Genomic DNA, 20,829 nt, shown 5'->3' on the forward strand with positions numbered 1-20,829 from the left:
GAAATTTGTAAATGCTCTAAACAGCTTATCCTGGACCGAAGTTCTACAACAAACCTCAAGTAATGAAGCTTTCAATGAATTTCATGACATCATTAAATTATTTTTTGATCTATGCTTTCCTATAAACAAAATCAAATTAAAGAACAGTGTAGCATCACCCAAATGGATTTCAAAAGGTATAAGAATCTCAAGTCGAAATAAACGTAAGCTTCGTCATACATACTACAAAAATAAATCTGAAAATAACAGAAATAATTATAAAAAATACGAAAGAGTTTTAAGAAAGTGTATTGTATCTTCTCAAAAATGTATTAACCGTAATTATATAAATAAATCAAAAAATAAATCAAAAGCGACATGGAATATAATATCAAATAAAATTAATAATAGTAACATGTCTGAAAATATCGAATATATATCACAAAACGATATTGTAATAAATGAACCAGCTAAAATTGCAGAAGCATTCAATACGTTTTTCAATAGACATAACTCCGCTAATGGTTCTGGTTCTGCTAAGTATAGTATTGTGTCTAACGAATCCTCTATTTTCTTATCTCCGTGCATAGAATCCGATGTTTATAAAGCTGTACAATCCTTGAATAATACTGCAGCAGTAGGATATGACAATATACCAACATGTACTATTAAAATGTGTATTAAAGTAATATGTCCTGTATTAGTCCATCTGCTTAATTTATCTCTTACACAAGGTATATTCCCTGATAGACTCAAATATTCAGTCATTAGACCTATACATAAAAAAGGCAAACGTCAGGAATTAGTCAATTATAGACCAATTACCCTTATACCAATAATAGCAAAGATTTATGAAAAAATTATGTATAGCAGGTTAAATCGATTTATAAGTAAATTTAATATCATTAAACAAGAACAGAATGGATTTCAACAAGGTAAATCGACCACACTCGCAACTCACACATTGACAAAAAATATTATTGACAACATTGATAGGCGTAATGAGGTATCTGTAGTCTTCTTTGATATGAGCTGTGCATTTGACTGTGTTGACCATGAATTTCTACTCAGCAAATGTTTTCTGTACGGAATAAGAGGTCCAGCGCACAAGTGGCTGACCTCATACTTGACTAACCGTATGCAATGTGTAGAGATATCGTATATAGACAATAATTCGTTAAAAAAGTCGGTAAGATCACAATACGTACATAATAAATACGGAGTGCCACAAGGCAGTATCCTCGGGCCTCTCCTGTTCTTATTGTACATAAATGATCTTCCTAACGTTACAGAACATAAATGTACTCTGTTCGCGGATGATGTATCCATCACCATACCTCGTAACAAATTGACCACCTACAAAGAAGACATTTATTTGACTATTAAAAATGTAACAGAATGGCTAAAATATAATAATTTAACTCCTAACATTACAAAGACAAAACTAATGCAATTCTGTAATTATCATAACATTAGACATAACCTTGACATAATTTATAATGGACAACGTATTGACGAAGTTACTGAAACGGTATTTTTAGGTATCACATTAGACAACCACTTAAATTGGAAAGCTCACACGGATTCTGTTTGTACCCGTGTAAATAAGTTTGTATTTGCCCTCAGAAGAATTAAACAGATTATTGATGAGAGAGCGGCAATCATTGCATATCATGGTTATGTTTCATCGTTGCTTCGGTATGGTCTTATTTTATGGGGCAACTCTACTAACGTAAAAAAAGTTTTTATAGCTCAGAAAAGGTGTGTCAGAGCAATATGTGGAGTAGGGCCCTTGGAAAGTTGTCGAGACTTATTTAAGCGACTCGGACTTTTAACACTTACTTCCTTATACATCTTGGAGGTTGGAATATTTGTGAAACAGCATCCCTATATGTACATTAAAAGTTGTCAAAACAGTCAGTACCCAACCAGGGATCCTCACAGATTGCAACTTCCAATTTGTCGCACAGCTTTATGTAGCAAAAACAGTCATGTTATGAGTGCGAAGATATATAATAAAATCCCAATGGCATTTAAGGAATTGCCCATGCAATTGTTTAAACTTAAATTAAAAAAGTGGCTGCAATCTCATTGCTTTTATAATATAAATGAGTTCTTTGCTTGTAAACACTAAAGATAGAAAAGGTAGATAATAATAATAACTGTAATGTAAAATTTTAAAATTAATCTAAATATATATTGTATTTTAGTTAGTTAAATACACATAAATATTTGTATGCCAGTCTGCTGGCGAATTGTGCGGACTTTAATGTAATATATTGTAAAACCTTGTAGACCACAATTCCTGCAAATAAATTATTTCATTTCATTTCATTTCATTTCATTTCATTTCATTCATTCACTTCCTGGTTACCGATTGAGCTGAAATTTTGTATGCAAATTGGATACCGATGAAAAATTATGATAATTTTGACAATATACTTAGAGCTGATTTGATGATGGAATCGGAACGTGGCCATAGGAACTCGGTAATTAATTGACTCAACTTTATCGAGTTTGGGCTACGAGCCCATTTGTGTTGACGAGCACTTTAGTGCGGGTAGTAACTACAATACCTAGGGTTCAAAGATAAAGACTACACGGTTTTTTTAACGTAGTTATTTTTATACTGCTCCTAGTCCTACTTATATGCGTTAATTTCAGATATTTTTAAACTGTTATTAATTTACTTTCAGAATAATCCATTTTCATGTAAAACGAACGTGCGGCTCGTTTATACCTGAACTTGCCGGTGTAATCGGTGCGGAAGCTGTGCGGGGGCACGACGCGCGCGAGCAGGCGCGGCGTGAGCGCCAGCGCCGCGGCCGCCGCGCACAGCGCGCCGTCGCCCGCCTCGCCCGGCTCCACGCTCCACCTGCAACACTGCGCCGTCACTAGCCGCTCCGCTCGCCCCGACACGTCACGGACAGGCGGACACCCACCTCGCAGCGAACTGGTCCTCGGGCTCGGGGTCGAGCCGCTCCGGGGCGACGTCCGCGTCGACGGCCGCGTCGCCCAGGAAGCGAGGCCGCGCGCACAGCTCCTGCGCAGCCCGACCGCGGATTTGTTAAAAGATTTAAATAAAATTCAACCGAATCACAGAAGGGGAACATAAGACGGCGATCTATCTAAAATTAGAGGTATGTAGGTCCGAGCGGTGTCGTGGATGCACAAAAAGCATGTAAACACGGATACATCGGTGTCAGTGGTGCGACCTGGTTCCCACGTCATTGGCGAGACAATGACCCCCCCGCGCCCCGCACCACGACCCGCCGCGCCGCAATGTAATTGGACACAGTGCTTTATGAATGAAATCCAGAATATTCAGTTCTTGAACCGGAAGAAAGACATATAAACAAGATATATTTAATTAGTTATTCTTATTAGTGTGGAACCTTGCCATTCTTTTGAGAAATATTGCTCATTTGATAGATGATATTATTGGATTCAAAGAAATTTGCATTTGTTGTTGAAATAATCAAATTCGGTCAACAAAAATACAGTCAAATAGACAAATTCCTCTGTCAATACAAGTCTGAAGAATATTATTGACGATTGAAATCGGATCATCCGTACAAGATATGTCGTCTTATATTAACGCAGTGTAAGCATTTTAGCGTCTTTAGAGCCAGAGGCGGCTCGTGACAAAATTGTATGGGTGTTCACTTGAAATAAAACAACGAAAATACAATAGCGTTAGCAGGATAATTACGCTATACGTGCGCTATACGCTATTACGCTATAGCGATAATATAGAAACTATATTTATACTACAGAAAAGAGCCATACGCTTTATATATAATTTGCGTGCTCGAGACTCACTAAGAGATCTCTTTAAGAATACTGGTATCCTCACTGTACCATCACAGTATATATTTAATAATATTTTATATGTACACAATAACGCTTATTTACAAACAAAAGTAGGAGATAGACATTGTTATGACACAAGAAACAGAAATAAAATTGAAATTCCATTTTTCCGGCTAGCTAAAGTTAAAAATTCATTTATACCTTGAGGTATACGCTTTTACAACAGAATTCCTCATAATATTAAAGAGTTCAGTAGTTCTAAATTTAAAAGTTATATAAAAAAATGTACTAATTCAGAGAGCCTATTACAGTATTAAGGAATATATGGACGATAAAAACCCATGGAGGGTTGTCGCGTAAAAACCACAGGACAGTTCTTTGGCATATTATGATTATAATGTACCTACATATAATTTATTTTGTAAAATTAAATTGTAAAACTGACATGATTAAAAAGAGCAACTATGGAGTTTCTTGCCGATTCTTCTCCGTAGATACTGCTTTCCGAATCGGTGGTAAATGTTAAAAATACTTACCTATGTAATGACGATTCGAAAGTGCTAGATACTAAATAGTAGTCTAATTGAATAAATGAATGTTTGAGTTTGAGTTTGAGTTTGAATGATCTTATGAAATAAAAAGTCAAGCTAAAACATAACGGCCATGGAAATGCGCGAAGATAGGACAACGCATGTCGGGTCAGCTAGTTATTTTAATAATTTATCCAACCGCAAACTTGTCACTACATAAAATATTGAAAGGTGTAGGAGCGTTTATCGTGCATCGTACGAGCAGCGTTCAGGCGAAGGCGCGAAATGTGATCGTCCCGGATGCGATACCATCAATATTCTATCTGCATCAACAATTCTACGCATCGCTTTTGGCAACACAATGATTCGATCATTTGATTTATTGTACTATCGAAATCGAAGCCAAAAATATATTTTTTGGAATTTTTGTTTACTTATTTGTTTACCTATATAATATTATGTACCTATGTCCGCGCTAAACTGAAAAGTACTGCATGGATTCACTTCAAAATTTGCATAAATATTACTAACAGGTCGGGTTAACATATTTTAGGCTATATATATTATGGGTACATATACAGGGTTACTTGAAAAACACCAGCAACCTCGCAGGACAAGATAGCTAACATCATAAGTAACAACATTTGTTCTACGACTTTTGATAATTTCTTAGATTTTATTTTCATACAAAAATAAAATATATTCATTTAATTTTCCGTTTGAATATTATAAACTCTACGCGCATTCCGAAACTTACGTAAACAAGAAGCGAACGGGAGGGGAAAGGGGGCGTCGCGTCGTCCTTTCGATAATGAATAGAACATAGACTTACAAATGTTAGGAGAGTACAATAAAAGCTTAAAAAATCATTTAAAAATAATTTATTGCGTTATGCCAAAAGTCGTAGATCAAAATATGTTGTTACTACTTATGATGTTAGCTATCTTGTCCTGCGAGGTTGCCGGTGTTTTACAAATAACCCTGTATATTTTATATTATAATCATCGCGCTAAGACCAATAGGAGCAGAGCAATGCAGATAAAACCGCGGGGCACAGCTAGTAAATGATATAAAAATTAAAAATATAAATAGTCCTTCATCAGAATGATAAACAATTTGTGTAGTTACCTATTCATTTATGACATTTAGCAAAAAACTCGTAAATTATACATATACTTACGTAAGTAAAATATATCACTTTACAAAAATAAACCTTCTGTATGCTTTAAAATAAATTGTGTAATAATATGAAGAAGGATGATGTCAATACATCGTGATTCGTGATCGAGTCATACAGTTGTTTTTACTGTTCCGTGCATACAGTTTTGGGCTTGTGGCAGTGCCTTCATGGATACAAATTACAATTATACGACTGACTGAACTTGCATCGGCTGGCATCGGCGCATTGCGACCGGCTAGCTCACCGACCGGCTGAAAGCAATATCTACTTTACGAGATATACCTACACATCTAAATTCGTAAAAAGTGTCATAAATAGAGACAACCTCTTCTTCGAAAATGTAAACTAAAAAAAATCTTCCACGAAGTACGAAATATTGTAATCTACGCGAACGAAGCCACAGGCGGAAAGTTATTATTTTTTAGTGAAATCAAACACCAATTAGAATTAATTACTTATACTCTGCAGGGGTGTTTTAATGTAATATTTTTTTCATCAAATGTTATTGACAAGCATTTAGAAGAATTTATTTATTTATTTATTTAACTATTTTATGTACCATTACATTACATAATATTAAAAGAAATGGAAAACATGCATAGCACATAAGGCAACCTTATCGCTTATCAGCGATCTCTTCCAGGCTGCCCAAGGTAAAGGATAATGAATTAATGATTTATAGGTACACGGGCGGCAATGAAAGTAAAGATAATAGAGAATTATAAACTAAATACATATTATATGAAAAAGAAGAGGTAATAATATAATACATACATATTTATTTAGAAGGAAAAGCTATAGGCAAAGAATTCCAAAGTCTGATAGCGGTTATGACAAAGGATTTACCAAGGAAACTAAGGAGAAGGTTAGCAACGGAACGGAGAGTATAAACACCTGAATCAAGGAACTTTAATTGTTTTTTTAAATAAGAGGGAGAATTGGGATCAAAGAGGATGGAAAATAACAGCTTCAACGCATTTGCATTCCGGCGAAGTCTTATAGGAAGCCACTTGAGTTTATTGCGAAACTGGGATACGTGGTCATATTTACGAAGACCGTAAACAAAACGAATACGTAAACGAAGAATATACGAAGTGCATAAAGAAGTTCATAAATATTACACCACTTAAGTAAACTCTATAACAGCTGAACGAGTTTTTAATTATTTTTGGTTTACCTATTAGAATTGTCTTGGAAAAGCTACAAAAACACGATTACCCCGGCGCGGAGCCTGAACTAGCATTTATTGGATAAAGCTCAGTTACTCAATATCGTTTCCCTGTAAAGTTAAATGGATTCACGATTTTCATGACAATAGGTACGTAACGTTTGCACAGATGTCACAGCGAGGTCGCGTGGCGCAATGGCGGGCTTCATTGTGTAGGAACACTAAATTAAATAAGGTCATGGCGCTCACACCTATCACTGTACATCGTTAGAACATCACATCTTAAAGGAAAAAAATTATGACTGTTTTTTTTTTTTTTAATGGCAATGTCAGTTTTAACTTTTAAGCTCTTTAAATCCAGCTCAGGCTCGTATTTGAGCAATGGTTGGTTATTGTGAACGGATAATGTCAATAAGATTTGGCGAAGTCGGGACACGCACGTGCGGACGCAGCCACAGCGCGGCGGCGTGCGGCGCGAAGCGGCGCTCGTGCGGCAGCCGCGCCAGCGCGCCGGCCTCGGGGTCCTCCCACAGCGCGCCCGCGCTCTGCTCCGACTCGCTCCAGTACCTGCCGATGCATAACATACTCTGCCTTCATTTTTAGGAAAATTCAATAATTCTACTAAGAAACGGTGTGTTCTTTTATTGAATTCGGTATTATTGTACGCAATTTTGGTAGAGATTACACAGAATGACGATCTCTCAGAGCTTCTAAATAATTAAGGAAGTTGAGTATAATAATATATTAATGATTTCAACTTCAATTTCAATTTGTAAATTACATTAAACTCGAGCGCAATCGTAGAACAGGTATGAATTTTATAAGATCATATAAAAAAAACCGCATCCAATTCGATTAAGCGGTGGCGTGTCGACGACCCGGCAGATATAGTTCTGTGGTCGACGCGGTGCTCCCTATTCTATCTGTTTATTTGAGCCTAACTTTGGTTGTAATCGACATTGCGAATTTTACATTTTGTGTTTATTTGCAAGCATCTGTCTGTGCCCCCATTAAATATTTTATATTACAATATTATAGACATCCGAATTATTTTAAATGAAAGATAATAATGAATGAATGAATGAATGAATACTTTATTTGCACCAGTAACAAAATAATAACAAAAAACACAAACAATAGAAAAAACGTACAAAAAGGCGGCCTTATCGCTAATACAGCGATCTCTTCCAGGCAACCTTAGGTCAAGGATCATGAGAATTACGTAATATATTGAGGTCGATGGTGCACAACACTATTTATAATAACATTATATATATATATATATATATATATATATATATACAGGGTGTCACGGATGTCCTATCGTAGGCCTAATGGAGCATATAGTGTTTAACCTTCTGATGCTGTAAAAAATATTTAAAAAATCCGGTCGTGCAGGAAAAATTATCTTACAACTTTTCAATAAACTTTGTGTTCGTAACCCTAACTACGCGGATCATACTCGCGAGCGTTATATATAAGCAGTCATTGACCGAACGCGGACTCGAACGCTATGCTTAACCTCGAACCTCGGAAATAAATAGGTACCTACTGTTTGGATAATATTTTTTAGAGTATACAAAACACATACAAAAATAATCGTCTATTTTACAAAAAAAAACTGAAACTGAAACTGACCGCGGTCGAGCCCTTTTAATACTTTTTACTTTTAACATATTTTAATCCTAAACTTAAGTTTTTTTAATTTTTATTTTTGTCTGCATTATGCAATGTGTTTTTTACTTTTGCTTTACTAGGTATTTTACTTATACTTTTAATTTTACGAGGAAGTCTTCAGATTTTTCATGAATCGAAAAACTTCATTAAGCTAATACACATAACTACACGTTCCGTAAACAACAAAAAAAATATTTATCAAAGTTTTCATAACGATAAAAATAAAGTACGACTATCTCAAACTCGTAAGTCATAACAACTACCTGTACCTACATAATTAAGATTACTGACAAAATAATTATTGTAATAAAACCTACTGAGTTGTGAAAGCTAAATAATAAATTTATAATTTACTTATAAATTAATAAAATAAGTCTAAATTATTAATAATTATTGATAATTATAGGACCTTTACCTATTTTCCATTTGGGTTAAAGCTATTAAATTAATAATTATTAGTGAAAATGAATAATAATACTTTGATTTAAGAAATAGAAAGTATGTTTTACTTATGATTTTTCGTAATTAGGTAGATGTGTCGTAAACACCAATTACATGCACACGGTGTCATAATATATTTTACCAAAAGAAATCAACCTCTGTGAAATCAACGGTTTCAAAATGCAAACACTCACCCGATTATCATACACAGGAATCACAGGATCGTAATTCGTAATAGGTACATATTTCACAATGATGACGAATGATGAGTGACGAAGGTAAACAAATATTACATAATGTATTAAATATTATACCTACTAGGTACTCCAAATATCAATCACTTCTTAAAATAACTAAGTAACATAAGAAAATCTCGTAACTACTTAAATGCATTATCATGGATTTATACAACCACTGCTTTAATAACTTTAACTAATTATTATAAACACAAAATAAGAATTTCGACTAACGAGTAATGATCCCGAATCTCCCGCGCAGATCTATCACAGCCATTACGCTAAGACGTTTGGTGGAGAACTAACAATTTAACAAAATTTGTGCAATTATTAAAATGCGCGGACGCTTACACGTGCCGGCGGCGGTGTCTTTGTGCAACTAGCAAAGGTAACGCCCCCTTTCGTTTGTGAAATGCCGCCTTTTAAAAATACGGTTCCGTTGTTTATTTAATATTTTATTTTACTTATCTTTTTATTATTTACTTTCAATTTTCTTTTGTAACTACAAATGAAAAAACACAATCATATAATTTAATGTGAAATTATCATGAAATGATATTATTAAGTTTTATGCTGGGAATAATATTATTATTTGATAGGTATTTAGGTAGGTACCTTAAGTTGCTATTTATACTCTAATCTAGATTAGGCGCCATATTTTAATTATTGAGTTTCATCTAGCAAAAGTTGAAAGGAACAGATATTATTATGTATTCTAAATCATTCTTATTAAAGGTATTTTTACAAACAATTAACAAATAAACATTTCCCTAGGTACGAATCCCTAAACTCGCAATGGACGTTTATTCGTATTATTATTGAAGTTTTTAAGTAATTTTAAATGAATTTTTGTTAGTCGCTTGTTTTATCTTTCGGTGTCAAGTTGCTATCGTTTGCTTTTAGCCGTTTTCTGTGTTTCATCTGTGAGTTTCTGAGTCGGTAATGTCGTAGGTATTATACGAACGTGGAGTATTAAAATGTTTGAGTTTGAGTACGGGTGCTTTAGTAGGTATGTTGTGAAGGTGTGTTTAGTGTGTGTGATAGGTACCTACTGCATGTTGTACATGCTGAAATTTCTACAAGTTGGTAGGTATGTCCCTTTTTTCAATATCATTGTACAAAAATAAATTAAATAATTGATACGCATGTATCTAAATAAAAAAACTAAGTAAAGATTAAAATATAATTAAGTATAAAAAGGGTGCGGTCAGAAGGCGATGGTACTAAGTAGGTAAATTTTCGTATTTTTTGGTAACGAATAACGATAGTGTACTTGTGTATTTGTCTCGTATGTAACTCTAAAAAATATTATCCAAACAGTACTTAGGTATTTATTTTCGAGGTTCGAAATTAAGCATTGCGTTCGAGGTCAATGACCGCTTATGTATAACGCTCGCGAGTATGATCCGCGTAGTTAGGGTTACGAACACAAAGTTTATTGAAAAGTTGTAAGATAATTTTTCCTGCTCGACCGGATTTTTTAAATATTTTTTACAGCATCAGAAGGTTAAACACTATATGCTCCATTAGGCCTACGATAGGACATCCGTGACACCCTGTATATATAATATGTACACATAAGAAGGTACTATACATAGTTAAATAAATGAGTATACTACAAATAAATATAATATACATATACACACAAATATACATTTCATAAAGATAAATATAGCATGTTTATTATCTCGTTTGCCAACAAGTTTTGTTAAAATAGGTTCGCTAGTTTCAGAGATCATAATATTCATAATAATATCATGGTCGACAAAAAACAACTTCTTTTTTATAGGTAGGTTCCGTTTCTTTTTTATAGATATGTCGTGGCCATATCGTAGATTTGCTCATTTCATGATATGATCGATCATTTCGTGAAATGGTCGCATTTCATGAAATGGTCGAATGTCTATTGGCCACATCATGATGTGGTTTGAGCAGATCAATGATAAGAAATCGTTTCTCGATATGGCCAACTAAACGCGCGGTTTTTTCATGAAATGATCAAAATTATTTGATCATATCGTAAAATAGTTACATTAATTATTGTTAGAGGCGCTGCAAGCGCTGTGTTTATGTGATAAGATGGCGGCCGCTGGCGAAAATTTAATTATTCGCAGTTTAAAACTTCATAGTTCGTTTTAGGCCACCATATGGCCACGACAGATACATGTACATTGTATATACTAAGTATATACATACATATATTTAATAAAAAGCTGGTTGGATAGGTACAGACTGCAATTTTATTTATTGTGAAGTAAATAGATACACTTAGAAGTATGGATGTTTCTTGGAATTAATTTAGTTTAGAGTGATTGAATCCTAAATCTATTTCATATATTTTGTTGCGAACACTTCTGTAGCGAGTGGTCGCCACCACACGTGTGCGGTACAACTATACAATAATATGAAAAAATGTGTTGTGTGGCTGTCGCTGGCCACCGGTGGCTGTGGTCGGTGGCCTGCCAAGCCTTAATCGATATTCAAACGAGAATTGTCAAACATTGAAATAACTATTTCATTTTGACCCCGATTTTGACCCATATTTATGTACCAATAAGTAGGTACGTGTAAACTGTAAAGCTTCTTGTTGTTCACAGACTTCAATTAAATAGGTACCTAAACTGCATAATAACACATCAAGAATACATACATACAGCAGAGGGGCAATTCTTAAAAAGGCTAGTACTTTAAAGCCATTATCGAAGCGACTATAAATCATAACGTTACATAAGCTCTGAGCAGCAGAAGCGCGCGGGCTAGCGTGCTGCGCGCGGCTCGTCACGCGCGGCGCGTCACGGGCGGCCGCGCGGAAGGCGACGCGGTATCGCACCATCTCATACATTATACATTGGTTTCGTAACGTTGCATGCGATTATTTTTTATATCGCTTATGTCATATTGCAGCTACTATTATAATGTTTAAATATTATGTATATCTATATCTATACCTACGACAATTTCGTGTGTAGATACATAGATGTAATAATATAATTTAAGGTATAATTGATACGTTGTACTAATTTTTAATTATACTTAAATATTTTTACCTGGACATGGGGGAGGGCTCTTCACGCTTGGTAGCGCCATCTGAAAGTTATTAAGAATTAATGCTACACTCTAAATGTTAATAACAGCTACAATATTATAATATCAATCGTGTGATTAGGTACTGAATACTGTCATTAGTGTAGACAGGCAGGAATGCCATTGAATAAATAAAAGAGAAGCATGATATATATAATTATAATCGAATAAATAACCCCAAGAGAAGCGTGATATGATGCTTTAGGGTTTTGGCATCGGGCACGTCCTCTTAGATAGGGAGGCGAGGTAGCTAAATGGCGTAATTCAACGGCGTCGTCGAGACTTATCAAAATCGAAAGAGAAAATAATTTCAAAAAGAAAAGCTTCTATGGTAAAAACCATTTTAGCGGTGGGTTTGGCGTGTACGGATTTTCAAAAATGTAAAAAAAAAAAACAGTTACTTGAGCATTCTCGAGCGCGTCAGATATTCATTCTACGTATGCCCCAAGTGCCTCTGATAACAACGGTATACTAATCTGCCGGTTTGCGTGGTGGGGCTAGGCATATAAATTCGTCAAAAATGCACAAAAAAAAAAATTACTCGAGCGCGTCAGATTTTTGGAAGGGGTGTTAAGTAGGCCCCAAGGAAGCTCCCCTTAAAAAAACTGACGATTACGGCATGACGATAAGCTACGATGAATTTTTGAAAATGCAGAAAAAAAAGTCCTTTTGAAATACTCGAGCGCGTCAGATTTTCATAGGGGAGGTTTATCTCGGTATCCTGAAAGCATATGTTCTTAATCTGACAAAAATGTTGGCGGGTTCTCTTAATCTGACCGAAAAAGGTTTGTGGGTTTCTTTTTTTTAATCATCGTTATTTCATATCAATTTTTCTTACCACCCTCAGTTTTCGAGATATACTCAAAAAACCGGGAGTTTGAGTTTTTATGATGCTTCAAGTAAAAAAAGTTTTAACTTTGGACAAAAATGAAAAGAGACCTTTTTTTGTAAAATAAAATTACCTTTTTTGTTTAATTAAACTTTTTTTTTGGAAAAAGTAAAGTTCGCGACTTATAAGCTGCAACGCGTTTTTCGGAAGACGAAACGGCTCCTCCAGACTTCCGGTCATGCGGAAACCGGCAGATTTTGTGTTTTTAGTAAGTTTTAGATTATATTCTTCAAAATAAAAATAAAAAAAATCGCGCTCGAGAATGCCGCATTAAAGTTTTTTTTTTTACAAATTTGCGACCCTATAACTCGGCGGCGTCAAGGACTTATGGTCAGATTAGTTAAATTTAGTCTTAAAACACTAAAATCAACCCCCAATATCTTAATCTGACGCGCTCGAGTATTTCAGACTATCGATTTTTTTTTACTAATCTGATCGTCTATCCTAGGCGCGCGTCAATACATATAAACCTAAATAGTTAACAAGGTTGTTCTATTAGGTCTAAGGTATCTCTCATATCTTAAACTGCCACGCTCGAGTATTACAGAAAATTCCCCTCTTCGCCTCCCCATCTATCTAGCGTGTGACGCTCACGCTCGCCCGCGCGGGTTGCCGGTGACGCTCACGCTTGCGCCGCGCTCACAATATTATGTTGATTGTTGACAACGACGGGAAAGTCCAACGTTTACTTCATTTGTTATGCTTCGAGTTTCTAACCACGAACGAGCTGGATCCGGGAAATTAGATATTTATTTCGACCATATTATTCCTATTGCAAATTCGAAAGTTTGTAAGGATGGATGCTTGTTACTCAACCACGTAAAATGATAATTACTGAGTAGTTAATTGTATGATTAAACCTCATCTACCTTCCGCCTAGACCATCGAGTCACATTCAATTTTATAAAATAGTAATGAGTGACCCTGCAGAGGTTGTGGGTTCGATTCCCACCCAGGGCAAATATTTGTGTGATGAACATAGATGTTTGCTCTGTGTCGGGTGTTGATTATCTATAAAGGATTTATTTAAAATTATATATATAATATGTATGTTTATCAGTCATCTGGTATCCATAACTCAAGCGAAAGCTTAGTATTGGATCAGATCGTGCCGTGTGAGAAAATTGTCCTGAAATATTCATTTAGAGTGAGTACGTACTTGCAAGTTGCAATTTGTATGTATAATGTGTTATAGTGTGTTTTTTTGTCCTGTTTTTTTATATTATAACTAGGTATCCGCCCGCGGCTTCGCCCGCGCAGTCAAAGAAAAACCTGCATAGTTCCCGTTCCCGTGGGATTTCCGGGATTGCGTCATTTTCCCGGGATAAAAAATAGCCTATGTCCTTTCTCGGGTATCAAAATATCTCCATACCAAATTTCATGCAAATTGGTTCAGTAGTTAAGGCGTGATTGAGTAACAGACAGACAGACAGACAGAGTTACTTTCGCATTTATAATATTAGTATGGATATCACCTTGATTACAATCTCTCGACATCCCAGATAACTTCCCTAAAGGTTACTATTCATCTATTCATATAATAAAATCGAAGGAAAGTCAAAACTGTACATATAATAGTTTAAATAATACTTGGGGCGTGATCTACAATTAAATAGATACCGAAGCCAAAAATATAGTTTTATGAGTTTTTGCCTGTTTGTGTTTTTCTATTTGTCCGTAACCTATGTAACAATGCCCGGGCTAAACTCAAAAAGTATTGCATGGATTTACCTACTTCAAATTTGGTACCTACAGGGATAGCTTGAGACTTGAGGACATAGGATAGATTTTATACCGATAATCCTACGAAAACAGGGGTTTTTCTTTGACTACGCAGGCGAAGCCGTTGGCGGTAACCGAAATTAATACAGTTTAGTACATAGAGCTACACGGTAGCTACTGGAAAAGTGCTTTAAAAAGCCTTTTCAAAAAAATCTAGCTTTGAAGTGGTAAAAGTGTTTAAAATCTATGCCACAAAGCCACAAACTGTCAATAGGTCAAACTTTATGGACAGTCTCTCATTCTTGTTCTTTGAAAAGGGGATGGAAATATTAAGAAGATATTCGAATTAAACTATATTATATCCATCTATACTTGAACATTTGCGCGTCGTGTGCCGCCCGTTCGAGCTCGGCATACGAGATTAGAATATTAGGTATCAGTTGATTTGAGTTCAGCTCGTACTTGCTCGTCGCTAGTTGCCAGTCACAAGGCTCTACACTATTACTCGTCGAGCCTGACCCGGCTGACGAGCACGACGCTCGACGCACGTGCTTCACTGCGGGCTTAGAGTACTACTGTAATATTATATAAGTACTCTAAGACTGCGGAGCACGGTGCCCTGACACAATGTTACGGGTTACCTGTAGCCTGTACCCAGCCCTGTCTATTCTTATTTCTGTACATAAGTATCGGCCTTATCACAGTTTTGTATATTCGGAACTTTGTACGTCTGCTAGTTTGGACCTGCCAGCCTGTATCCTGCCTGCCACCAGTATCTTGTGTAGGCCTGCGTTACACCGCAAAGTGTTTTGGACACGAAGTTCGATCTCCTCTTCTCTACTATTAGTGTCGGTTACAGGACACCCAAGATACTTAAATGTGGCTACACCCTTGAAGATGGAGTCTCCAACGGTAAGATCTTCACGCTTTTGTCTTGTATTTCTATATCGGCGCATGTGCTGGTACTCCGTTTTTGTATCGTTGATACTCAGCCCAATCTTTGCGGCTTCTTCTTTGAGTTTAAAACTCTATAATTAAATACTTTTAAAACAGTTGAAATTATATATCAGATTCAATAAATTTTCCATGTTTTCCATATTATTATGAATTTAGACGACTTGTCACTTGGCTCTACCAATCAAATGAAGAAAATAAAATGTTTGTATGTACCTAGGTAAGACCATGGACGAATATAATGTAAGACCTAAGTATGTACAACAACTACCTACCAATAGTTTATTGGAAGCTAATGTGCTTTGCATAAATAGCAGACTGTAGTGTGCCGAAGCTCCCACGAGAGCAATAGTAACACAATAACGTACGAATGACCTCAATTTCCAATGTCGGAGCAAATTTGACTTAAAGTGGCTTTGTTTACAAACAATACGGAAAGATCTCAGATCAGTCACAAACTGACTAAATTCAGTAGGAAACAAGTATTTTAAACGAATGATTTATATACTCGTCTGTCGAACAAATGTTTGTGACTGAACTATAAATATTAAATTGTCGCGGTTCAATATCACGCTCTGAATGAGTAAATCGTGACTTGTTTTTTGTTTGTGATCGCGCCACATAGGTATCGCAATAGATTTGCTGCACTTTAGTCTTATGATTCTTAGTTTATAGTCATTTTCGTCTAATAATGGAAAAATTATTATTTAGCAATTTGAAAGAATAGATTTCTTGTAGCTTCATTACATAGTGCTCAATCGGTGTCGAATTGGACATCGATCTATAATGTCTAATCGATATAGGTACCTAGATATTACCTACATTCTCTAACGGGCGTCGGGCAACCATTTGTTTTCGAAATGTATTTAAGTACTTACCTAAGTGAATAGTCTTAAATAAAATGTGTACTATTAGTAACCTATTAAAATAAGAATGTACTAGTAGCAGCCATTAGGACGCACGGCGACGCCGCAGTCGCTAACTGGGTTATGAGAAGTGGCAGAGCACCGTTACGCGGTCGCAGTACGCTACTCCGTACACGAGACCCACATGACACATGGACCTTCCCACTGAAGCAACTCATGATTATTAGCATCGCTTATTATACTCGAGACGACACGGCGCGGCGATCTTATTGCTTCAACTTTCAAGTTTATGCTATTGCTAGTAACTAGTAGGTACATAATATTTAATTAATAATAATCTTACTAGGCTAACTTTTGATGGAATAATCTCTATGTAGGCGTTTTTACCAAGTGAAAAATGTTTTAAATTCAACTAACTACAACGAGCGTCGGAAACGACTATAGACGTCCATGCAAATGCTAATCTCTTCACATGTGGATATGAGAGCGTGCGGACTGCAGTTTGCAGACTGCAGCTCGCGCTGACCCCGATCGTCTCGCCGCGTGTTAACATTGACCGTGCTCAGCGCGTCAATGAGCTCACGGCGCGGCGTCGGGCGACTTTCACTGGTGCGTGCCCGCGCCGTGCGCCGGCCCGTGCGCTATGGCCGCGGTCCCGAGCGGCGGCACCTGTCGCCCGCCGATACGACCGAGCTGCGAAGTGCGATTACGGCAACACCCAGAGCGCCGCGGCCGCTTGCACTTTCGAGGGACCTCGAGTCGGTCCATGTAATTGTTCCATGTAAACTGTACGACATGAGTCGAAAGGGAATGTTACATTGTAGATTATGCATTGCACAATGTTGCTGAAATAACAACGAACATAATTTCAATATTCACATAATATTCTAATTGGCTTGATTGTTATAGTTATTTTATTTTTATCCAGTGGAATATACGCATGCTTCAAGATATATAGTATAATATAGTAATAATCATAGTAATAATATAGTTTAAAAAGAAAATTATAAGTAGGTACCTACTTAATATTTAATTAAAAAGTAGGTACTTAATATTCGTTATGTAGGTACGTATGTACTTGTAAGTAAGTAAAATGGTTCTAAACGATGTGCAGGTTGTAAAAAAAACAATGAACATACTTGTAAGTTGTAATTACAGCCCATTCGCATGTTTACATGGAAATAATCGTGTAGTTCGACTGTGGACACGACAATGTTCGATCGCTAATTATTATTAATTATAATTTGCTAGTGCAGTGCGGGCGGTGCGGCGCGGCCAGCAACCTGTAACGCACTTAGTATTCCACAGATCATGCTGCGGTTTCATATTTGGCATCGGGATATTTTGAAATACATTATGCACGAAATTATTATTAAGGACATGGTTGCGAATAGAAGGAAACAATGAAACTTGGCCTTTGTAGCGTTCGCGTTGTGATCTGAATTTAGCTCATAGAAATCTATTTCAAAATAAATACCTATAATAAATCAAAAATAATCGAATAATCACACAGCACTAATAGTTTCACAGAGACCTAGGTAGGAAGCGGCGCGTCGCGGGTGTCCCGCGTGGCTAGGTGCGCTTGCGCTTGCGCTACCTTAGCATCTTAAATTTCTGTTCTTCGTAAAAAAAACTAAAAGCCATTGTCACTCGTGCAATTTGCCCATTTATCGAGGAATGCTATAGGCTAGGTATATACTATATATCATTAAGCAAAGACCAACAGCTGAGCGAAGCCACGCTGGTGAAACCGCGAAGCGCAGCTAGTGATATTACAAAGCTGAAGAGTTTGTTTGTTTGAACGCGTTAATCTCGGGAACTACTGCTCCGATTTGAAAAATCCTTGCAGTGCTAGATAGCCGATCTATCGAGGAATGAGAGGCTTTATAAGATCTCTCGCTAAGACCAACAGGAGCGGAGCAATTCGGGTAAAACCGCGGGGCACAGCTAGTTTTAGATATAGAGGTTTTAAACATAGTAATTATAATTAATACATAGCTGTAAATATACTTGCTTCCAATGCCATTGGTTTTGTGAGCTCCAAGGGTGGCAGACGCATGATGTGCGGCAGCCGGGTGCGCGAGGTGCGCGGGGTGCGCGGGGGGCGCGGGCGGGGCGCGCGTGCGCATGAACTTCTTCATGCCGCCGGGATCCGAGCTGCACGCGCCGTCATCTCCGGTATGCAGCCATCCTCAGCAGTCAGCAGCTACGCACGTTATCATATTTGGTGTTTCAATTCACAACATTTGAACTGACGTACAACCGTACCTAACTGAGAAAATACATTTTCGAGCATCGAGCAAAGATACATTGTAGTACAACAGCACCGACTCTCAGGTAGAGCGAGAGGAATTTTTAACACGAACTAGCAACAAGTATTTAACGCAAAAACAATCGATGTTTATTTAATTGCTTTCTTATTAATAAATATTATATTATTATAAGAATTATTAAGAGTTCAAGAAGCACGGTTAAAATTCGTTTTTTTATTCTTTTTGGACTTTTTCTTCTTGACGGACGTTGGTTACTGTTATTTTTGTATGCATGAAATAAAAATGATTTATTGTATATGCTATCCATACCAGTCTTATATTATCATGTTAAAAGTTAAAATTACAGGATAGAAAATTTCGAGCGCCCTTCCCCGAAGAAGCTCTACCATCCGGCTCTACCGTTCGCAGTTCAGTAAGTTCCAACTCTCTAAGGGCTGTGATCTAATTCATTGCAATAAGCCAATAATATGCCTTCGTAGGCAAATTAAATATTGCGATCTGAGTTTGATAATCTCAACTGTTATTTTCTTTCGTAGTCTTAGGAAACAAAGATTAGTTTTAAAAAGTTGTAAAATGTATTATGGGGGTTGACATTATTCTATGATGATTAAAACATAATTATGTATATACATAGACGTTGAAAAGTTACAAAACTAAATGATCCTTTAATATGTTTACCGTTCTGTAATACTCGCGTGTCTGTAATATTATTGCTGTATATGTATATGTATGGGTATGCCTATATTTTGATAAGACTTGCGCAACTTAGGTGTCGCCTGCATAGGGCATTCCCATACCGCATACGGCACAGGGCACATTGCAATCGTGAACGTGAATGTGTGGTGTGTGGTGTGTGGGGTTGTGTGGGCTCGGAGCGCCAGCGCGCGGCCGCAGGAGGAGCCGCGCCTCGTGATCCGCGACAGGCGGCAGCGCGCCTCTGCGCTCTCTGCTTAGTGCTCACCTAGCATATCATTTATTAAGCGTTTATAAAAGTTTCTTCAATTCGCTGTAACGTACCGTTAATCGCCGGTCGCCGGTGACCGTTGTACCGTAATCATTTAATATTAACGATCCCGATATGCGAGCCGCGGAAATGCAGTTACATCGAAAGTAGGTAAAAACGCGGTAATTTGACGCCTTTCATATAACATCTAATGTTTAACGAGCCGTTTAATTTCGATGGCGAGAAATGTTTACACGAGGAAGTACACAGTACATACACCAACTGGATCTCACAGCTTACGACGAATCGAAGCGGTTATACTTGGGTTATACAATATTACGAAGAGCCACTCGGGAGCCCGGCTCGAGCACAGGCACAGGGCACAGAGCACAGATCGATGTGTGTACGAGCAGCCGCGCGGAGGGCGACGCGTGCGACGAGTGGCCGGACGTGCTCGCAGCACTGAGCGCGCGCACTCACTGCCAGACGCCAGTGCTGCCCTCCGGCCTCCGTGCGCCGGAGGGCCGCCACCGCCGCCGCTCACCATTTACCAGAGTCCTCATTCAACCTCAGCTCTGGACTCATTCACCATTGTCTTCTCTTAACTACACAGAAAACTGTCACGCATTGTTCTGATTGCTCGAAAACATCAAACCTATGTAGTTGAAAAAATATCTTGTTACAAATTCATAATATTGTTATTACATAACTAACTGTGTTTTTCTGGATTTTGATATATTCAGATGTATTCAGTTAGTTACAATACTTTTTTCTTTTATAATTTTGTAAGCCATATGAGTTATAAAAAATTAAAGCAATAGCAACTAGGTAGGTATAATTTGTTGTATTATTTTTTTCCTAAAAGTCTCGGTTTTCGAGATATTTGACATTTTCGAAAATTCTATAAAATGACACCCTTTGCCACTCTTTCTGGTGCTGTAACTACAAATAAAGGAATATTATCAATCTTATTTTGGATAGTATTGCTGAACAAATGCACCATCTTATTTCAAAGGGCGCAGTCATAGTTGTTTTTAAACGAATATAAAAATCAAATTTCATGTTTTTGTTCCA

The 20,829-nt window shown here is 36.9% G+C and overlaps 1 protein-coding gene across 1 annotated transcript in view; it reads right to left on the minus strand.

Moving 5' to 3' along the window:
- Positions 1-20,070, minus strand: part of LOC123697736 (calpain-9-like) — a 32,422-nt gene extending 12,352 nt beyond the window's left edge. Inside the window, 6 exon segments of the mRNA XM_045644270.1 lie at positions 2,720-2,854; positions 2,922-3,022; positions 7,111-7,237; positions 12,072-12,111; positions 18,554-18,745; positions 19,830-20,070. Of these exon segments, the coding sequence (XP_045500226.1) occupies positions 2,720-2,854; positions 2,922-3,022; positions 7,111-7,237; positions 12,072-12,111; positions 18,554-18,680 (530 nt within the window). The 5' untranslated portion in view covers positions 18,681-18,745; positions 19,830-20,070.
- Between the last annotated feature and the right edge of the window lie 759 nt (positions 20,071-20,829).

The sequence above is a fragment of the Colias croceus genome, chromosome 15 (assembly GCF_905220415.1).
Source record: "Colias croceus chromosome 15, ilColCroc2.1".
In the NCBI taxonomy this organism is placed as follows: Eukaryota; Metazoa; Arthropoda; class Insecta; order Lepidoptera; family Pieridae; genus Colias; species Colias croceus.